The sequence below is a fragment of the Delphinus delphis genome, chromosome 8, assembly GCF_949987515.2.
Source record: "Delphinus delphis chromosome 8, mDelDel1.2, whole genome shotgun sequence".
In the NCBI taxonomy this organism is placed as follows: domain Eukaryota; kingdom Metazoa; phylum Chordata; class Mammalia; order Artiodactyla; family Delphinidae; genus Delphinus; species Delphinus delphis.
In genome coordinates, this window is record NC_082690.1 from 84,952,262 (window position 1) to 84,972,428 (window position 20,167).

Genomic DNA, 20,167 nt, shown 5'->3' on the forward strand with positions numbered 1-20,167 from the left:
CAGAATGTTAGAAGGCGTTGGCTTGAATTCAGGCCAAACTTTGGAATCCCCTTGAGTTCCTCTTTCTCTCACACCCCTTACCTGATCTCTCAGTAAATCTTATCAGTTTTACCATCGAGAATTCAATCAATTTCTCACCACCACTCCACCATCTTCTCTTGCTCTGTCTCTGTAATAGCTTTCTAACCAGTTTCCCTACTTGGGCCCTTGCTCAACTTATATCATTTTGCAACACACCTGCCAGAGTGATCCTTTACAAAAAAAGTTGTTTGACCTCCTCACTCCTCTGCTCAAAACCTGTTAGAGGCTTGTTAAAGTCAAAACCAAATTTTTTATTATAGCCTACAAGACAATGATCTGGCCATGGCTATCTCATCTATTCCTCTCCTCCTCAAATCCAGCCTACAGGCTTCCTTGCACCTGCCTCGAGTCCTTTCCTTGCTGTCTTCTGCATGAAAAGCTCTCCTGCAGATTTCTCCATTAGTACTTTCCTCATTTCCTTCACTTCTCAATGACATGTGAGCCATTTTCTTTGCTTACTCTATCTAAAATGGCATGCACGCACACTCATACACACACCACCCCTTTCTCTGTTGTTTTACTGGTGCTAATTAACATAACTACTGAATAACAGCTAATACATCTAGAGCTCACCGTGTTTTAATTGCTTTATATATTAATTTACTTAATCCTCAGAACAACACTATGAGTTAAGTACTTGATCTAATTTTTCCAGAAGAAGCTGGAAAGCAGCGGTTAAGCAACTGCCCCAAATCACACATCCATCAAATGGTGCAGCAGGGATTCCACCCCAAGAAATTCGATTCTGGAGTCTGTGCTGTAAAACACTACACTATTCAGGGCTGCGTTTCTAATTACTTTGTACTGTTTGTGTTCTGTGTGCCCCCAATGGAATGTAAGCTGCACGTGGGGGAGCTTATTTTGAAAACTACTGCTGTTCCCGGGGTAGAGAGCACTGCCTGCTTGCTAGCTAGTCCCTCAATAAAGGCTGAAATGTGGGCTAAATTATAACTCGAAAAAAAATCGCACCCAAATTTCAAAAGGGTAGGTGGTCCCCGTGAGGCGCGAGCGGGGCGATAATACGGAACACAGACCACACCCCACCTACCGGAGATAGAAGAGACGAGAGCCCACGCAGGAAGTTAGCCCGTAGGGCTCGTTCCGCCTCCGCCCCCGCCTCCGCCCCCGCCTCCGCCCCCGCCCGGCCCCGCCCCACAGAGCGCGCGCTGCGATTGGTCTCCGTGGCTTCGCCCGTCCTGGTGACCCCGCCCCGCAAGACCCGCGCAGGCTGACCCGGAAGCGGTTGTGAGGCGCCGGCGCGCGGCCCAGCTCCTTTTTCCGGTCGGCGTGGTTTGAGGGCCGAGTGTTCTAAGTGCTCCAGCCTTCGCCATGAGCGTCCCGGCGTTCATCGACATCAGCGAGGAAGATCAGGTATGCTCCCCGAAGGCGGATGCCTCCAGGGTGGGGTGTAAGGGAGGCTCAGAAGTGTGAAGGGCCGAGTCGGGGCCGAGCCAGGGCCGGGCGAGCGGGACGCCGCCCCGCGGAGCCCGCCCCGGAGCCGAGAGCCGCGGTTCAGTCCTCCACACCTCGGAGTGCGGAGGCCGCGAGGCAGGGGCGCGCGTTCCTGGAGGCCTGGGGTTGCCCGGCAGCCAGCACTCCCAGTGCTGGGCCCGGGGCCTGACGGCCGACTTCCTGGTCGGCGTCGGGACTCTTCCAGCCTGGAGTCACTGCTGTCTGTCGACACGGTACTTTTTGACTCATTGCGGAGGGTATCTGCTTCCGTCCTCCAAATGCAACCACATCCGGAGTGGGAGGTGGCGAATCTTTAGACGGCGTAAGCGGTTCAGGGAAAAATAATTTGGTACTAAAGATCAAAATGGCTATATTATTATTGTGACCACAAGGGCACAGGTGACGCCTATTTTATACGTAGGCCCTATTTTACATTCTTACTTGAGCAAGAGTGAGAGTTCTGTAACCTGAACGCATAACGTCAATTCCATCCTCATACTTTGAGGCATACATTTGGTGAACAATCTTAATATTTTTAAATTTTCTGTTTGGGGTTTGCTCTTTGGTTTGCATGGCTCATGCTTCTCATTTTCCCCATAACAAAAGTTAAACTTTAGTTGGTGGGAGTTAAACTAGAAATGATTTTCTCTAATTTTGCAGAACTGAAAACTATTCTGTGAAGTCGTTAAGGGTTGTCATTTTGTATTTTTCTGCTACTCCACTAACATGGAAATTTTGGTTTCGATAGAAGAGAAAATATCAATACTAGTGTAAGATAACTTTTAGAATTGCAGATGTGATTCCCCCCCCGCCCTTGGTAGAAATGCAGACCTTCAGTCCTGAAGAGCAAAGGAAGAAGGGGAAAGAAAAATGGGGGGAAAAAAGGCTAGGCAATGAGTTGAGCATAATTAGAAAAGAAGATGTGGAAGGAAAAAAAGGCCTATCTGAGTAAGAATGGAATCACGTTATCAGCAATTGGCTATTAGGTGACTGAAAAAAAGTGGTTTTTTTTTTTTCTAACATAGAAGAGGGTTTGTAGATGCAGGAAGTTTTTGTCATTGATTATATTAGTTTTAAAGTGTCATTTCTAGTTAGGTTATGCTAATGTTCTTGTTTCACAGTAAATAGGTGACTGCTTTGGGAGTTAAACTTTGATCATATTCTCTGATTAGAGTTAAGTGGCGTTTAGAGTCCTTGTTTCCTTTTCTTTGCTTTTACCACTCCATAACCACCTGTGGCCAGTAGGGATGACAGATGAAAACAATAAACTGTTGATTGAATAGTTTGCTTTGTGGGTACAAAGCAGAAACTGAACAGATGCCTTTGTGGGGTAGGGGGGAACCATACCATGTTTCCTTCATAGAGAAATATGCAGTGACGTTTTTGTGCACTCTGATATGGTGAGGTTTGTTTTATGAAATCTTGTTTATGATACCAATTCATGTGAAGTTACTGTGTTATCTGAAATGATAGCACCATCAGAGCAACAGCTTTAATACACTTAGGTAGCCAGACATATTTGTGGGTTTAGAAATGTGATGCCTACATATTTACTAATGGTATCCCTACATCTCCATTTCAGTTCTTCATTTTATTGTCTTAAACACTGTTTGCATTCATGTGTGGTTGCCATAAATACCAAGTCCTCAGAAGAATAAGTTGTTAAATATTATATATGCATTAGAGTAGAAAATATTTAAATATCTGGATGTAGTACTATAGTTATGTTTTTATAGATCCAAAAGTGCTTTCTGATCCAGGTATGCATTTTAAAAGAGTAATTACATCGTAGATGCTATTTGATAGAAACGTTTTATTCAAGGTGACATTCAAAGGCATCACCTTTTTATCTTTGTGTCTCCCACAGCACTTATCTTAGATACGTCCTCAAACATTTAATTAACGAACGATTACTTTCTTGCCAGGGTAATGTCTGTAACTTTTTAAAGTATTGTGTTATGTAGACCTGAGAGCAATAAAACTTCTTTAAAAGAAATCAGATCAGTTATTCCCTTCCCCCACTCCTCCTCCCCAAAAAAGCTTTGTGTTATAGTAGAAAGGTTTTTGCTGTATACTGGAAGTCCAGCAGGATATATAGGTGATATGAGGGAAATTTGACAGTGATCAGTGTGGGTTATAGTGGGTCTGTGTAGCCACTTGTTGACGAAAACCTGTGGGGCTGTGATGGTGGATGAGCTGGGGGAGAGGCACTTTAACATAATTTAAAGTTATCATTAAGTGCTGTGTTTACATTTTATTTTTTAGAAATACGTCAGAATGGTTTGAAATCTTGTGATTTGTGATTCATAGTTCGTTTTATAGATATATATAGCAACCCTATTTGATTCAACAGGCTGCTGAGCTTCGAGCTTATTTGAAATCTAAAGGAGCTGAAATTTCAGAAGAGAACTCAGAAGGTGGACTTCATGTAGATTTAGCTCAAATTATTGAAGCCTGTGATGTATGTCTGAAGGAAGATGATAAAGGTTTGTCTTTAATTTTTTGTAATATTATTTACTAATCATAGAGGACCTACTTTTAAAACTTTCATGTGAATTATATTTGTTTTGTTTTAGACCTTAGAACTTTTAAGCACTGTTGTTTTTAATCTTTGCACACACTTTCAGTTTATTCTCATCTGTTTTACTCATGAAATAAGCCTATTTTGATAAAACATCTTTTTTACATGTTTTTTGAGTGTTATTGCACACGGTAAATACTGGTAATTTCAGAATGAACTGAAGGAAAAAATGAATCTTTTCTTTTCATAAGGTTTAGATTAATATGAGATGGAATACAATTTCAGGTAATCTAAAAGGTGATTTAATTATTTGGCTGATTCCCTATTTATTGAGATAAAATGGGAAATTTTGAAAATTGGGAGTCCTAAAATCTCTGGTTAAGGTTTGAGATTAAACTTGGTGTACAATTAGTATCTTGCTAGTAAAATTGAAACTGTATACTACATAGACATGTAAATCAGTCTTCTGTTTTACTGGTTGAAAACCAAATCTTGGGTAGTAACTTCATCCTTCAATAAAATGTGTGAGTTGCTTTCTGAATGATAACTATACAACAGAGCTAGTTTAGTTTGAATTCATGTGCACCGTGTCTTTTAGTATAATGCACACCATTGAAGGAAAAGTGTTCTTTAGAACTGCTTTACAGTAGCCAGAGTACCTTTTAAGTGTTTTATGTTTAATGGTCTTTGGTGTATTAAAACACTGGAAATACATGTTTAACAAGATACATTAAATATTATAATATCACTGTTGTGTCATCCATACATGTGTAGATGTTGAAAGTGTGATGAACAGTGTGGTATCCCTCCTGTTGATCCTGGAAGCAGATAAGCAAGAAGCTCTGATTGAAAGCCTGTGTGAGAAACTGGTCAAATTTCGGGAAGGTGAACGCCCATCTCTGAGACTGCAGTTGTAAGTTAAGAACTGGAAGAGGCCCAGTTTTTCAAGGGGCTCTTCATGTTACTGTCATTTAATGGTTAAAAGCAAGAATTCTAGAACTTGACTGTCACCTGTGACTTTTATTGGTGGTGTGTCTTTGGACAAGTCACTTAACTCTCCTGTGCACCATTTCCCTCCTTGTAATGTGACATTCTTAATAGTATCCCTTTCAAGTTTGTTGTCAGAACATATAATCTCAATTTAGTTACCGTAGTTACTGATCTCCATCATTGTTTTATTATTTGTTTGTTAACCAGGCTAAGCAACCTTTTCCATGGGATGGATAAGAATACTCCTGTAAGATATACAGTATATTGCAGCCTCATTAAAGTGGCAGCATCTTGTGGGGCCATCCAGTATATTCCAACTGAGCTGGATCAAGTGAGTTACCATGTGAAATACTTGTTCTGCTTATAAGAAGTATAGTTTTAGAGCTCAAATAAGCAAATATGTCTTCTAAATGTTATCTTTTAAATTGTGAAAATATGTTCACTGTGTCACTAAATTTTCTCCTTTTTGTCAATCTCGTTGTAGGTTAGAAAATGGATTTCTGACTGGAACCTCACCACTGAGAAAAAACACACCCTTTTAAGGCTACTTTATGAGGCACTTGTGGATTGTAAGAAAAGGTATTCAGAATTAATGTACTGACTTAAAACATAATGGCAATGTAAGCAGTTGAGACTTTTTTAAGGACAGGTAGGATAAGTGATTTTGCTCTACTTCATTCTCTAAGGAGTTGGTATAAATTTCTTTCTGTAAATTTCACCTACTAAATTAAAGATAGCTGCAAAGTTTAAAATAGTCTTTCCCATCTTTAAACTTTTTAAAAAGCAAAACTTGCTTTTGTTCTAAAAATGGTACAACTGTTAATCCCAAAGCTGTGTGTAATATTAGACTAAGTTATTTAATGGTGCTTTGATGTCTTAGTATAGGGTAGTGCTATCACTTTTGTTTAATGGTGGTGAGAGTCTATCAGTCATAGTCATAGTCAGAGTCTCTTAATATATATAACAGTGCCCCTGAGATGAAATTTTGCAATAGACTGTACTAAATGGTACTTAATTGTGCTTTTGCAAGGTCTTGAGTTTCTAATGCTTGTCTTCAGCCCAGCAAACTTCATGCCCAAAATATTTATTCTTCATCCAGTTTATGGATGCTACCAAATGATATATTTGGCCCAGTTTTTAGAATTAGGGTTGAAGGATAATCCTGCCATTTTGACCTGGCTTTTTAATTTCTCTTTTCACATAGTGGTTAAAAACTTTTAGGAAGAGTAATCAGTCTTCAGTTTAGTTTTTCTTTATTATTATTACTTTTTGCAGTACGTGGGCCTCTCACTGTTGTGGCCTCTCCCGTTGTGGAGCGCAGGCTCCAGATGTGCAGGCTCAGCGGCCATGGCTCACAGGCCCAGCCGCTCTGCGGCATGTGGGATCTTCCCGGACCGGGGCACGAACCCGCGTCCCCTGCATCGGCAGGCGGACTCTCAACCACTGCACCACCAGGGAAGCCCTTCGGTTTAGTTTTATTGCACAATTTTTATAGTTGCTTTCAGTGCTCGGGTGTTTAATATATTAGAGACGATCAATAAGATTAATGTTTCTGTTATGTTAAAGTAATGTAAAGTTTTTGCAGATCATTTACATTTAACAATACAGGAGGAAATTATATTTTTGTTGTGAAAGTTGCAGCGTTTTATTATAAAAGAAGTTAAATAGGGAATCTTGCATTAATAGCCTATTTCATTTTGTATCAGTGGCTACTGTCTGTTACATGCTAGCACACTTGTGGCAGCATTCTAGCCAGTTGCCAGTAACTGTTAAGAGTAGGTAGTCTTATATTGGACAGTCTCAAATGGGGAGGGCATAAAAGCTATTAGAGAAAGAGTCCATATTTTAACATATGCTATAAATGTGCAGGCTGTGGAATAAAACTACTGGGATTTCAAACCTTGGCTTTCTTACTTGTATATGACACTAAATAAATCTCTGTACCTCAGTTTCCAACTTCAGAGTGGATATAATAGTAGTACTTACCTCATAAGGTTGTTGAAAAGATTAAATAAGCTAATGTACACATGAAGTTCTTAAAATAGTGGTTTCCTTATTGAGAAAGCACTCAGTAAATATTGGATATTTTATTCCTATCATCCTTTTCATTTTTTCAAGCTCATCTTTAAAAAGTTAGTCTGCGCTTCCCTGGTGGCGCAGTGGTTGAGAGTCCACCTGCCGATGCAGGGGACACGGGTTCGTGCCCCGGTCCGGGAAGATCCCACATGCCGCGGAGCGGCTGGGCCCGTGAGCCATGGCCGCTGAGCCTGCACGTCCGGAGCCTGTGCTCCGCAGCGGGAGAAGCCAGAACAGTGAGAGGCCCGCGTACCGCAAAAAAAATAAATAAATAAAATAAAAAGTTAGTCTTTTTTCTGGTACAGTAATTTAAAATGATGAGTGTTACTGTTTCCCTTTGAATGTCTAGTGCTTATCAGAGTTGATGACCGCTCATTGGATGATTTCTCTAATTGATGTTTAGTAGATCCTCAGTCTTTTCTGTGTAAAAAGGAAATAACTAAGGTAATTACAAAGAATTACAAAGCTAATTCTCAGAGAAATTGAGATAAGACATCATTACCCATCTTGTGCTCTCCTAGACATACCCTAATGTTAACATATTAGGAAGTGTCTGCAGCATTTGTCACAGGTGATCACTCTTTCCTTCTTGAAACACTTCCTTCAGTTGGCTTTTGGGGCACCTGTCTAGATTCTTTGCTTCATTCACACCTCATTTGTGGCTCCCTCCCTTCTTCGAATCTGCTCAATTTATACCTCATCAGAAAGGCCTTCTCTAGCTATCTGTAAAAATAACAGTATTCCCTTACCCTCACATTGCTTTTTTCCCCTCATCCCTATTTTATTATCGGCCCCACTACACTTATTACTAACTGACATGCTATATTTTCATGTTTATTATGTGTCAGTCCCCTCTAGAATGTAAGTTTCCCAAGGGCAGGAACTTTTTGTTCATTATTAGAACAGTGTCTGACACGAGTAGGTACTTAGTATATAAGTGCTAAATGAATATTTCTGAAAAATGAACATGTTGCAAAAGCAGTGGATGTAAGAAGCAGTGACTTAAGGCAGTATGAAGTGGTTTATGGAGCTAGAGTGTATGCCCTTCCCAGAGGCATTCAACCCGGGCTTCTCTTCTGAGCTTCAGACCCTTATGTCCAACTGCTTTCTACCTGGTTCTACTTAGATGTGGCCCATAGTTGCCTCAAACTCAATGTGACCAAAATGAATTTATCGTTTTCTCCCTCTAAATTAGTTTCTGTTTTCCTAAGCAAGACATGTTGAAGTGGTCTTCTGTTTATTCTCTCTTCAGCGGTTTTGTGAAACAAAACTTTAAACCTATCATTCTGTAGGTTTACATTTTCTTTAGCATACAGTACAGAATTCTTAGTTTGGCATATAAGTCCTTTCTGACATGGGCTCCTGTTTATTGCAGTAGCATGGGCTTGGTGAATGTGATAATAATCCTCTTGCCATTTTTGTATGGTGCAGTGACAAACCACAGAAACTTTGTTTTCTTTGTATAGATATTCCCTCCCTCCATTTCTCTCCCCCTCTCTCCCTCTTTCTCACATACACACGACCCTATACCCTTCCTCTTGGTATATCATACCCTAGACATAGTGAACCTGTGTCAGCTGCAAAAGCACCCATGCTCTTTCCCAGTCTGGACCAGAGGCTGGTACCTGTTTTTATATGGCCTACAAGCTAAGAATGGTATTTACATTTTTAAGTGGTTGACAAAAAAAATCAAAAGAAGGAGGATATTTTTTGAATTGTGACCATTATATGAAATGCAAATTTCAGTGTCCATAAAATTTTATTGGAATGCACCCATACTTATCATTTATGTATCATCTGTGGCTGCTTTTGCCTAGACTTGAGTTGCGGCAGAAACCAGATAGCCTGCAAAGCCTAAGATAATTATTGTCTGGTGCTTCATGGAAAGTTTGCCTATGTTTGGTCTAGAAGTACACTCAACTCCTTTTCTCTGCCTGAAATGCTCCTGCCATATTTACAGCACCCTGTACTTTTATCGTGGCGCTTCACACGCTTGGTTAAAAGGTTTATGAGGTTTTAGGCTCAGTGAAGGCTAGGAACCTTGTCTGTCAACCATTGTATTCCCAACCTGTTGGTAGTGATGGGCCCTGAGTTGATGAATGCTACCTACACTTAAGGAACTAGGGAAGGATGCTCATTCAAATTTCTGTCATGCTGCTGATTTAAATTTTAAGATTTGGTTTTTGTCTAGTACACAGAAAATGGTCATTTTGTTGTTGTTTGGCTTTTTGTTGGTTGTTTGTTTCTGCTTCTAAATAGAATTCTGAGAGTTGCCTTGCCCTCTTAGTAAGAATGCTTACGTTTATGGGTGCCCCCTTCATGATTTTGTTTATATTGATGGTTGATGAGTGCAAATTGTGTAATATCTTCTGAGTCCTCATTATATGTCGGATATTGTGCACTTTAAATGGACCATTTTATCTGATCTTTGTGAATTCAGATTTCTTTAACTGATAAGATGTATTAGACTGAAGTATACTATGGTTGTTAAAACTGGAAATTGTGCCTATGCTTGCATGTGGTGCAAGATAATAATTTAATTGAATCCTGGTTTTGTGGGGGAGTTTTAGAATATCATTTAAGTTTTTAAAATAAATGGTATAGCTCTTACTGATTTTACCCAGGTTGAATCCAGATGTGGGGGGAAAGAAGGGCTTTTAGAAAACGAAAAAAGGTGGTGGGGAACTGTTAAGCTTTCTGTAACTGGCTGAAGATTCATCAGTTTAAAGGAAGAAATGAAGGGTGAAGATAAACATTTACAAAGAGTTCAGATTGAGAGAATGCATTTAATTATTTTGTACTTTTCGCTGCAGTTAAAATTGATCATCTACATAATTCTAAGGATGATTCAATTGGAAGGATATCATTAGTGGAGTTATTTAAATATCTGGTGTTGGCTCAACTTCAGCTGTACTATCCTAACAGTTTCTCAGACACAAAACCTTTTTTTTTTTTTTTTTGGCTGCGTTGGGTCTTCGTTGCTGTGCGCGGACTTTCTCTAGTTGTGGCGAGCAGGGGCTACTCTTCGTTGCGGTGCATGGGCTTCTCGTTGCAGTGGATTCTCATTGCGGAGCACGGGCTCTACGTGCACAGGCTTCAGTAGTTGTGGCATGCGGGCTCAGTAGTTGTGGCACACGGGCTTAGTTGCTCTGCGGCATATGGGATCTTCCCGGACCAGGGCTCGAACCCGTGTCCCCTGCATTAGCAGGTGGATTCTTAATCACTGAACCACCAGCGAAGTTCCTCACCTAGGGCTTTTATACCTGGTCTTCTCTGCCTGGAAGCTCATCCAGCCCCCACCTTCTACCTCTAGTACGTTTCATGGCCAATTATTTTACATTCTTTAGATCTCAGCTTACATGTCATTTCCTCAGAGAGACTTTCCTTGCTCATTCTATATGAAGTAGCCTCCTCTTTCCTGTCTCTGCTCTTGTTACTCTATTACATCACCATTTATTTCCTTTATGGCACTTACTTGTTATTTTTCCTTAGTCGTCTCTCTTTCCTCCTAGAAGGAAAGTTCCATGACTTTTTCCATAGTGGAGGACTGTGTCTCTGGGTCACCATTATATGTATCATCAACACAGTACCTGGCACTTAGTAAATATTTTTGAATGAATGGATAGCAGTAATGATACTGTGAAATTCCTAAAGCTGTATTTCTTTTTAGTGATGCTGCATCAAAAGTCATGGTGGAATTGCTAGGAAGTTACACGGAGGACAATGCTTCCCAGGCTCGAGTTGATGCCCACAGGTAACGTTAAACACAGTGTTCCAGTGATGACTGTCAACAGGGTGGAGGTGAGCTACACCGTTCAGTCATATAGCTGAAGTCATGTTTGCATCTACCAGTGATCCAAAGCCATTTGATACCATGTGCGCTATGAGGATTCTAATGTAGATACCAAAATTCAAGATTTGGTATTGAAAGAAACCAAAGAATGCATGTGAAATAGCCACATGGTGTTTGCTGTTTGGGGTATCGCTGCAGTGGGGGTTCCCAGCCTGAGTAGTAGAACCTAATCTTGGGTTGATTTTACCTTAATACTAAGGTATGTAGATGGGGAAAGGCTGGTGGCTTTCTGTAAAAATTAGCCCATTGCTAATGGGAATGACTGCTTCAAACAGTCCTAGATCTATTTAGTAGCAATAAGAATAGAGTCAGTTTTTTAAATCTATGAAATGGAAATTATGATAACTTCTTTATAGGGTTATTCCATCTTTGATAAAATGGGCATGATAATACCATATGTCTCTCAGGGTGCTGTGAGGATGAAATGAAGTAATACATGTTAAAGCACTTACCTTAGTGTCTGGCATAAACAGTAAAAAAATACTGGTGCTGTTTTATTCTTTGATTACTTTGGTGGTGCTTTCTCTCCAGCTGTTTTTGTCTATGGTAACTATTTTTAAATTAATTTTATTTTTGGCTGTGTCGGGTCTTATTTGTGGCACATGGGATCTTTGTTGCCGCATGTGGGATCTTTCATTGGGGCGCATGGGCTTCTCACCAGTTGTGGCACGTGGGCTCTAGTTTGCGGCACACGGGCTCTCTAGTTGAGGGCACAGGCTTAGTTGCCCCATAGCATGTGGGACCTTAGTTCCCCGACCGGGGATCAAACCCGCAGCCCCTGCATTGGAAGGTGGATTCTTAACCACTGGACTACCACGGAAGTCCCTCTACGAGTAATTTTATTAAAATGGACATCACTGATAGATTTATTGGCCTGTTTTAAGCCCAGTTTTGTAGCTTTTTTAATGCAGTGTATATTGAACTCATAGATATTTCACTTGATTGAATATATTTTTGCAGTCTGCAAAGGCAGTGAAAAGTACCTGAATTTCAAGACTCTGAGCTTGGGTTTTTGTTTTCCAATTAAGGTGTATTGTGCGAGCATTGAAAGACCCAAATGCATTTCTTTTTGACCATCTTCTTACTTTAAAACCAGTCAAGTTTTTGGAAGGCGAGCTTATTCATGATGTAAGTAGTTTATCTTTAATGTTAAAAATATTTTCTCCTAAATCTAACATACTGAACCGTAACTCTACTTCTTTGTATTAATGAACATGACTCTTAGAGAAATCTAGAAAGAGAAGAACTATATTCATTTTTGTATCAGGAACAGACTGAAATTTAGGACTAGAATTCAGCTTTTCTCCAGCCACCAAACACATGCCTCCTGTTCTTCCTCCCTTTCCTTCATCTCACTTGCCTGGCCATTATGAAATTAGAGAATACAGATTTCTTCTTAGTATATAGTGTCAGCTATCCCCAATTAGAAAGATAAATCTGATATTTAAAAAACAGATGAATGTACTTTTCAAGTGCAATTATAAATACATTTTGGATTATTTCTATTTGTACTGTCATTTCCACCATCTTTTGGGGTAGATCGTTTGGAGGACACTGTATTTACTGATTCTTTCATCTAAATGAGTTTTAATGAAAGCAAATTTAGATGGTAATTTGATCAAACAGATTGAAATTTCTGCTTGAAGGAAATGTGGAGTCTTGTTGCTGGGAGTCAATATCTTAAAAGTATCTTGAGTATAAATGTTAATTCTATATTGAATATTGTATCTTTGTCTTTTTGTGTTTATCTGTATAGCTTTTAACCATTTTTGTGAGTGCTAAATTGGCATCATATGTCAAGTTTTATCAGAATAATAAAGACTTCATTGATTCACTTGGTAAGTTGTGGGGATTTTTCTTTGGAGGGGTAGAGAGAGAGAGAGGAATGAAAGATCCAGCAAATATGATCATGGCCTTATGTGTAGGTTACCCTAACCAGTGGTGTAAAAGATCTTATTCCTTAGATGCTCGGTGATTTACATTTTTGGTACTTCTTTTAAAAAGCCATAGTCACATTTGTAGCAAATAGCTTTTTTCCCTCTAATATAGTCTTTTATACTTGGTTCTCCCCCCACCCATTAACAAATTATAGAAGTATATATATATACTGTGTTGCTAAGCACATCTACGTGAAGCTGAAGATAGAGTTAGAAATGGAGTTGTGATTTTGTGTGATAGGAGAAATTTTCCTAACTACAGTTTGTTGAAGACAGCATAGTAAGTTTAAGGTTTATGATTTTTATCTTGGAGCTTTCTTTCTAGACCAACAGAGTTCAGTAAATGTTGCCGAATTGAATCTTATCCTCATTGAGCAAACTGCATAGTATATATTCAGTATTTTCCTTCTGGAGCATGTTTTTATCATGCTAAAATTAAAAAGGGAAAACTTAGAAAATCTGTAGTTGAACAGGTTTAAATTGTTCTAAAATTACCCATTTTTTGAGAGTGAAGTCAACTGAAGCTAAGGTGCTTTGTTTTTCTACTGGGCAATAATCAACACATTAGAGACTAGTTATATTTTCCATATTAAAATTGAATTTAGTTTTCCTGGTTGGTTGAAGTGTAGATAAAGAATACATTTATAATCTACTTTGATTATACTATTAGTCCTCAATTTGGTAATCATTAATTCCTGTCACCTGTAAATTTTGTGCAGCCATTGGAATTGGGAAGATTGAATTATTCTGAACATAATAAGGCGTTTGAAATACACCAAGATAAAGTAGATGCAAGTGTGTTTGTGTTGAATGCTTTGCCAGGTGCACTAGACCCAGAAAACCACATTCTGTCCCAGTTAATTTGTTTCCTGGCATGAAGCTATGTGATGGAATGTTAATGTCAGCAACCTCTTTATTTACGCACCAAAGAAAAAGGAGTAGTAATTAACACTTTGACACTCCCCCATTGATGTGTAATTGACTGTTTCAAAGGAGCACTGGTTCATAAGCTATTGCATGCATTAAAATTACGTTTTCTATATTGCAGCATTTTAAGACAGGGGTCAGTGACAATGCAGAAATTGCTCAATGATGCACATTTTTTTATTACTGCATTAAGGTTTTGACATATTAGTAATGAATAAATGTTTCCATAAAATTAGATTTTTTTATAACTTTAAAATTGAAATATGACACAGAACACTGTGACTTCCTCTTTGAAGGTAATATTCTACTTTCATGAAACAAAGCACAGCTTCCTACAAGTCTAAACTCAGACTTCACTAGCATAATAGTTTGATTTTGAGAACAAGAGTCCTAAAGGCTTTAAGTTTGGTTCTGTTTTACTTTAAACATCAGTTTGAAATGTTTTTAAATGTAGGTTTCTACGTGTTAGATCATGGTTTTACATAATTCATTCTAGAAACAATCTTCATTCCTCTTAAGTTTTTTGATTTACGGTAAGCTTGTCACCGCACAGGGCGTAGCAGTAAAACAAATCTAATTTCAAGAGTATTTTAAATTATATATTAAAAATTTTAGGAGTTTCTATCATTTTATCTCATTAAAAGAGGACTAAATATGTCCATTGAACTGGTAATGTTAAGGAATTTTCTTATATTGCCAAATATTGAGAAAAATCTTTAGTATTCTCTGTGATAGAAAAAACAATAGAATTTATGTGCAAACCAGAAATCAGATTCCCTATTTTGCCTTTTGTTTCCCGCAATCTGTGCAAATTAGCAACCATTTATTGGAAATTTGTTTGTGAAAGATGTTTCTGGGAAAACATCTTACTAAATGTTTATTTTTGGTTTTTAGATGTATTAAACATTTATTACAGCTGAAAGTCTGGTTACAAATGTCTAGGTTCCACAGGTGGCATCAGTTTATCTCAGAACACTTATTAACACTGACAACTTGGGCCAACAGTAGCAGTATCTTGTGTCAACTGAATTGCCCTAACATGTCCACATGTAATCTGGTGTTATCCAGTTGCTACCTTCTTCCTTCGGAAAGTTAATCAGCATCTAATTTGCATTTGTTAATTAGGGTTAATGTGCACTAATTGATTTTTTGATGCTTGTAGATTTCCATTAAACCTGGTTAGCAGTACTTACTTGGGTACCTCATTCATTTGAGTTATGGTGATCATGTTTTTGTTGAATCTGTGCCAAATAGAAAGCCTGCATCATAATTACAGCTAATTAACAATTATGTCCTATATTAATGGGCTTCCCTAGTCTTCTGCTAATATTCTGAATGTTGTAAATTTTAAATGTGCTTAGAACTTTTTTAACAGTACAGACTTGATTGAGGCTCTTAATTACTAGAGGGTACGTGATTGGTCATTTGCTGAGTTTACAGAAGTTGCAAGTTTAGAGAAAAGGAACATGTTAAGTATTTCTAAATTAACTTTAGAAACTTGTTTTTGTAATTAAGAAATAGCATCAAGTCAAGTATGTTTGTGTTATAATGCAGCTTCTATTTAGGAATAGGTGATTTGGATATTCAGGATTTGTAGGTATTTGTATTTCTAGTTATTTATTTTATAAATGAACTTCTTTTCTAGGCCTAGTACTGCCACCTTGTTATTAAAAAGTAAATCACTTAATCTCTTTACTCAGTTTTATTGTTTTTTTTAAAGTGAAAGGATCGGGACTAGGTAATTCATTGTTCCTTTAAGGTTTAACAGTTGTTTGTGATCTGAATAATTGTAGCAGAATGTTTTATTAGAAATTATAAGGCAAAATTTGATTATTTGTACAGTTTTTCTACTTTTGCCTTAAAAAGAACAGGTATCACTGTTAATTTTATCTAGTACTAACCATTTTAAACCTATAAATGTTAAATACACTTCTGCAGTTTTGATTTTTAAGTATTAAGTCCAAAGTGGTCTAAAGGGAAATGGAATATTTTCATAAGTGAATGTATATTAAAATATTTTAAAATTCCATGTTTGCCAGTAACTCAGACACAGAACAAATAGTAAGTAGATAAGGAATCTTGTGTTTAAATGGAGAGCTATTAGTAAAAGTAAGTTTATTCAATTAAATAAGAATGTTCTTACGAAATGTACTTTGTATACTTTATCTCCTAAAATATATAAATAAATACTAAAAATGTAAAATGTATAAAACTTAGGGCCTAAAAATCCCATTTTATAGCTTATTCTTAACTTTGAATCTATCACCTGTGGCACTGAAGCAATAAAGAAATGTAGTTATAGAAAAATAATTTTAACTGCTTCATAATTTAATTATGGGGTTAGTTTATGGTTTGTAAATATAAGCTTTGTGAAAATTACTCTGTATAAGTACCCAAACACAGTGACTTCCACAATTTTACACAAGAGTTGTAATCATGCAGGACTGTAATTAGTATGGATACTCATCTGGCTTCACTACTGTGTTACTCAGGCCTACTACATGAACAGAATATGGCAAAAATGAGACTACTTACTTTTATGGGAATGGCAGTGGAAAATAAAGAAATTTCTTTTGACACAATGCAACAAGAACTTCAGATTGGAGCTGATGATGTTGAAGCATTTGTTATTGATGGTAAGGCAATTGGAACATTTTCGTTTTTTCCTAGAATTTCTCTTCCTACCCCATGAAACATAAGATTTTTAATCTTGAAACTGAGCTTAGTAGATTAGAAGATTATATTTGTAGCATAGTGAAAGTTCAGTGGAATATAAAGAGCTATGTGGTTTTTGGTGTGTGTCTATTCCTTGAAGTCATGTAGAACAAAGACATTTAGGCAGTATATCGTAGTGGTTAAGAGCCTAGATTTTAGTATTAGACCTGTGTTTGAGACTAGGTCTTCCAGTTGTGAGGGTTAAATGAATTAATGCAGGTAAAGCACTCAGCTCAGTGCCTGGCACATAGTAAATGATCTGCAAATATTAACCATTACCAATTTTTTATGATTGGCCTAGAAATAGCACCTTCTTCCTCAATAATTACATTATAAAGTGGTTTAACTGTTAATTAGGACTTTTAAGATTAATAACATGTATTATAATATCTTAAGAAACTAGCCCCGTTTCCCCCCCCCCGCCCCCATGTGATTTCAGAGAATGCCAGAATTCTTAATGAAAACTGTATGTGATATTTAATATAGATAGGCGCAGCAACCAGAGGACAAATTCATGGCCTTCCTTTTGGTTGCATTACATTGCTGGGCTTGTCATTAAATTCAAAGAGCCAGTTTGTAAAATAATGTTGGAAAACTGTAAAGTTTTATTATGATTTACTTGGTCACAGTTTCATACCTTAGGCTGTTTTCCTTGGGAATATTCCATATAACATGTCATGTAAAACATCTTTTTTTCAGCGGTAAGAACTAAAATGGTCTACTGCAAAATTGATCAAACCCAGAGAAAAGTAGTTGTCAGGTAAGACACTTAATACTTTGCAGCATTTTGTAGAACAATTTATTCTATTTCACTTAGATGTTTAGAGAACCAAGGTGGTGTTAGCAGTTGACTGTAGTTAAATAGTTGCTATTTATCATAATTTTATTAAAGTTCAGACTGAATGTGATTAGCTTATTTAATGAAAGAGTCCTATTTTCCAGCACATTTCATTTAATGGCTCAGTACTGGCTAGAATATTAATGACTTCCGTGTCTGGTTTATGTAGTTCAGGAAAATAGATGGTTTAGGATCAGTATGGCAAATAAAGGTTTTTTAAAAAATAAGCTTCTAATCATTCTTACAACTCTACATTATGTCTTCTGTGTATATTTAACCTTGCTTTTAACTAGATAGAAGTGTGTAATATTGTAAAAAAAAAAAAAAAATACCAGAGGATAAAAGGTTGAGTAATAACTTTGTTTTTAATTTTTCCAGTCACAGCACACATCGGACATTTGGAAAACAACAATGGCAACAACTCTATGACACACTTAATGCCTGGAAACAAAACTTGAACAAAGTGAAAAACAGCCTTTTGAGTCTTTCAGATACCTGAATTTTTATGCTATATAATTTTGTTCTTTTTGGAAAATCTAAATCATAGTAAAACATTATAGCCTGAAATCTGACTATAGTCTGGATAGTTATTGTCTCAAATTTAAAAGAAATCACAATCTTCAGGGCGTACAAAGCAATAGATTACAACGGGTCACTACGTCTGTTTTGTATAACACATAAGTGTATTCTGTAAGGAAGGGTTTTGGAGTGTGCAGCAAGAGCTTTGATGAAAGAGTATATGGAGGAAAGACACATTTAATTAAGGGAAACTGAATGCTAACATCAAACCTTGCAATCTTCGCTATCTTAAATGAAGCATTTACTGAGAGAAAACGTTAACAGTAACACAGTTTCATCACAGAAAAAGTTGGAAAACTGACTACAGCTATGAAGTTTTAGATGTAACAGTCGTGTTCTGGTCTAAACCACATCAATATTTCAATTAAGTCAGTTCACCACTGAAAGCATTTATCAACATTATTTTAATCCGTTTTTCCTACCATCTCTTCTGCTTTTCTTTTTTTAGGTAGGTTGTCATTTTCGGAGCTTAGAAACTTTTCAATTTCATTTATTTGATTTGTTACCAAGCTCTGCCAGTCATCTTCACCAGTAGAAGACACAGCCAAACCACTGGTTTTGATCTTGATTTCCTGAAAATGGCTTTGTGGCAGGGTTGATTTCAGAGGCTTTGTTTTCACCTAGGAAATACCAAACTTGTTTTACCACTGAAATTTTTACTCATTTTCTAAACAATCATCAAGTTTCAAGAAAATCCTTAAGCCTCTGCAATTATGAGTATGTGATAAAAGCTACCGTTTTCTTGGCTAATTTTCAACAACTACCTTAGTAATTTTGGCACCAAAAAACTATAAAATGTGAATCTGTAGGCTTATGTAGTAGCTCTTCAAGATCCCTAGTGTATTCCAGGAATACCACAAACGTTTCCTTAAAGGTCTTAAGCTTACATTGAAAGAAAACATTTAAAACAATGCAGATAAAAATCTGTTTTGTCCTCTACTCCCCTTCCCTTCCCAAACATGTCTATGTTTTGTAACTTCTATCAAAGCCAGGGGAAAATTTAAAATGCTAACGGAAGTGAACTGCCATATAAAAACTGCCTTTTACTTCATGTTTCCTCTTACGCTTCAGAGCGCCATTGTTGGAGAAACAGGAAAGAGCAATGAGGTGTTTGGAAGCTGGCATGTTTCCAAGGCACCACATTGGGTCGTACTTCTAATACCATGTTAAATAAGTTTTCCATTTTAAGGTTTCTTCTGATTATAAAATAATTACTGGAAATTTAGAAAATAGAAGTGTAAAGAAACTAAAAATCACTAGTAATCCACTATCCAGAGAGATCTGTCAACATTTTGGTATTTGCTATTAGTCTTTCTATTAGTGTATTTGACCATTCTATAGAATTTTATATCTCGGTTTTTCCCTCTGTGAGTTGTTTCCTAGGTCATTAAAGTTTCTCATAAGCAAATATCAGTGGCTGCAAAATACTTCTTATGGATGATCATTTAACTATGCTATTGTTAACATTTGTTTCCAATTTATCCCTATCATCAAAAATTAATTTCTTGAAAAAAATCTTTTATGGACTTACCAGATTCTCAGATAAAATCCTCTGTTGAAAGGGAATATATTTTAGAGGTATGGAATAGGATAAGAATTAGATTAAAATTTCCCAAGATTCCAGCCACCATCAAACATTTTGATGTAAATATTCAGGACTCCTCTATATATATACACTTTCAAAAAATTTGTATCATATTTATATCATTTTCTATGTTGGGTTAAAAACATTTTTAACATTTCCCTCTAGAAAGAGCATGGCTCCATCATATTCCATGTTCCATAATTTAATTAATATACTTAAATATACATTTAAGTTGTTGGAAAACATTTACTGTTATAAATTAGGCTATAATGAATGTCATTTGTTCATAAGTCTTTGTGAAGATCTTTGAGTACTGCCTTACATTAAAATCTTTCCCAGTCTGGTAAAAATGGCATATTTGTAACATTGTGTTGTCAAAGTGAGATTATATAGTAATAATTTTTAAAATGAGTTTAAATGTTTACATTTAACCTCAGTTTCCTAAAGGGAACTTTTGGATTGCTCTCTTTGGTTCCTGAGAATTCTAGTCAGCCGCCAGTCCCCTCAGAGTCTTAGCCTCTGATCCTTAGGGTAATGCTGGGTTCTTATTTGTCTGATTGCCTATGTTCCTATGAAATAACAGATGAAAAAAGTATCAGCACAGGACCACCAA

The 20,167-nt window shown here is 37.1% G+C and overlaps 2 protein-coding genes across 2 annotated transcripts in view; one reads left to right on the forward strand and one right to left on the reverse strand.

The window, feature by feature from the left end:
• Nucleotides 1-1,315: 1,315 nt before the first annotated feature.
• EIF3M (eukaryotic translation initiation factor 3 subunit M) lies at nucleotides 1,316-17,962 on the forward strand. Its single transcript, XM_060018648.1, has 11 exons — nucleotides 1,316-1,452; nucleotides 3,887-4,019; nucleotides 4,829-4,967; nucleotides 5,252-5,375; nucleotides 5,529-5,623; nucleotides 10,791-10,874; nucleotides 12,002-12,101; nucleotides 12,730-12,811; nucleotides 16,330-16,473; nucleotides 17,252-17,312; nucleotides 17,769-17,962. Exons 1-11 carry the CDS (start codon nucleotides 1,411-1,413, stop codon nucleotides 17,887-17,889), a joined length of 1,125 nt encoding a protein of 374 aa, XP_059874631.1. The 5' UTR covers nucleotides 1,316-1,410; the 3' UTR covers nucleotides 17,890-17,962.
• The window catches only part of CCDC73 (coiled-coil domain containing 73), a 105,520-nt gene continuing 103,301 nt past the window's right edge, over nucleotides 17,949-20,167 (reverse strand). The window contains exon 17 of the mRNA XM_060018646.2: nucleotides 17,949-18,589. Within this exon, the coding sequence (XP_059874629.1) occupies nucleotides 18,374-18,589 (216 nt within the window). The 3' untranslated portion in view covers nucleotides 17,949-18,373. The remainder of the gene's footprint in view (nucleotides 18,590-20,167) is intronic.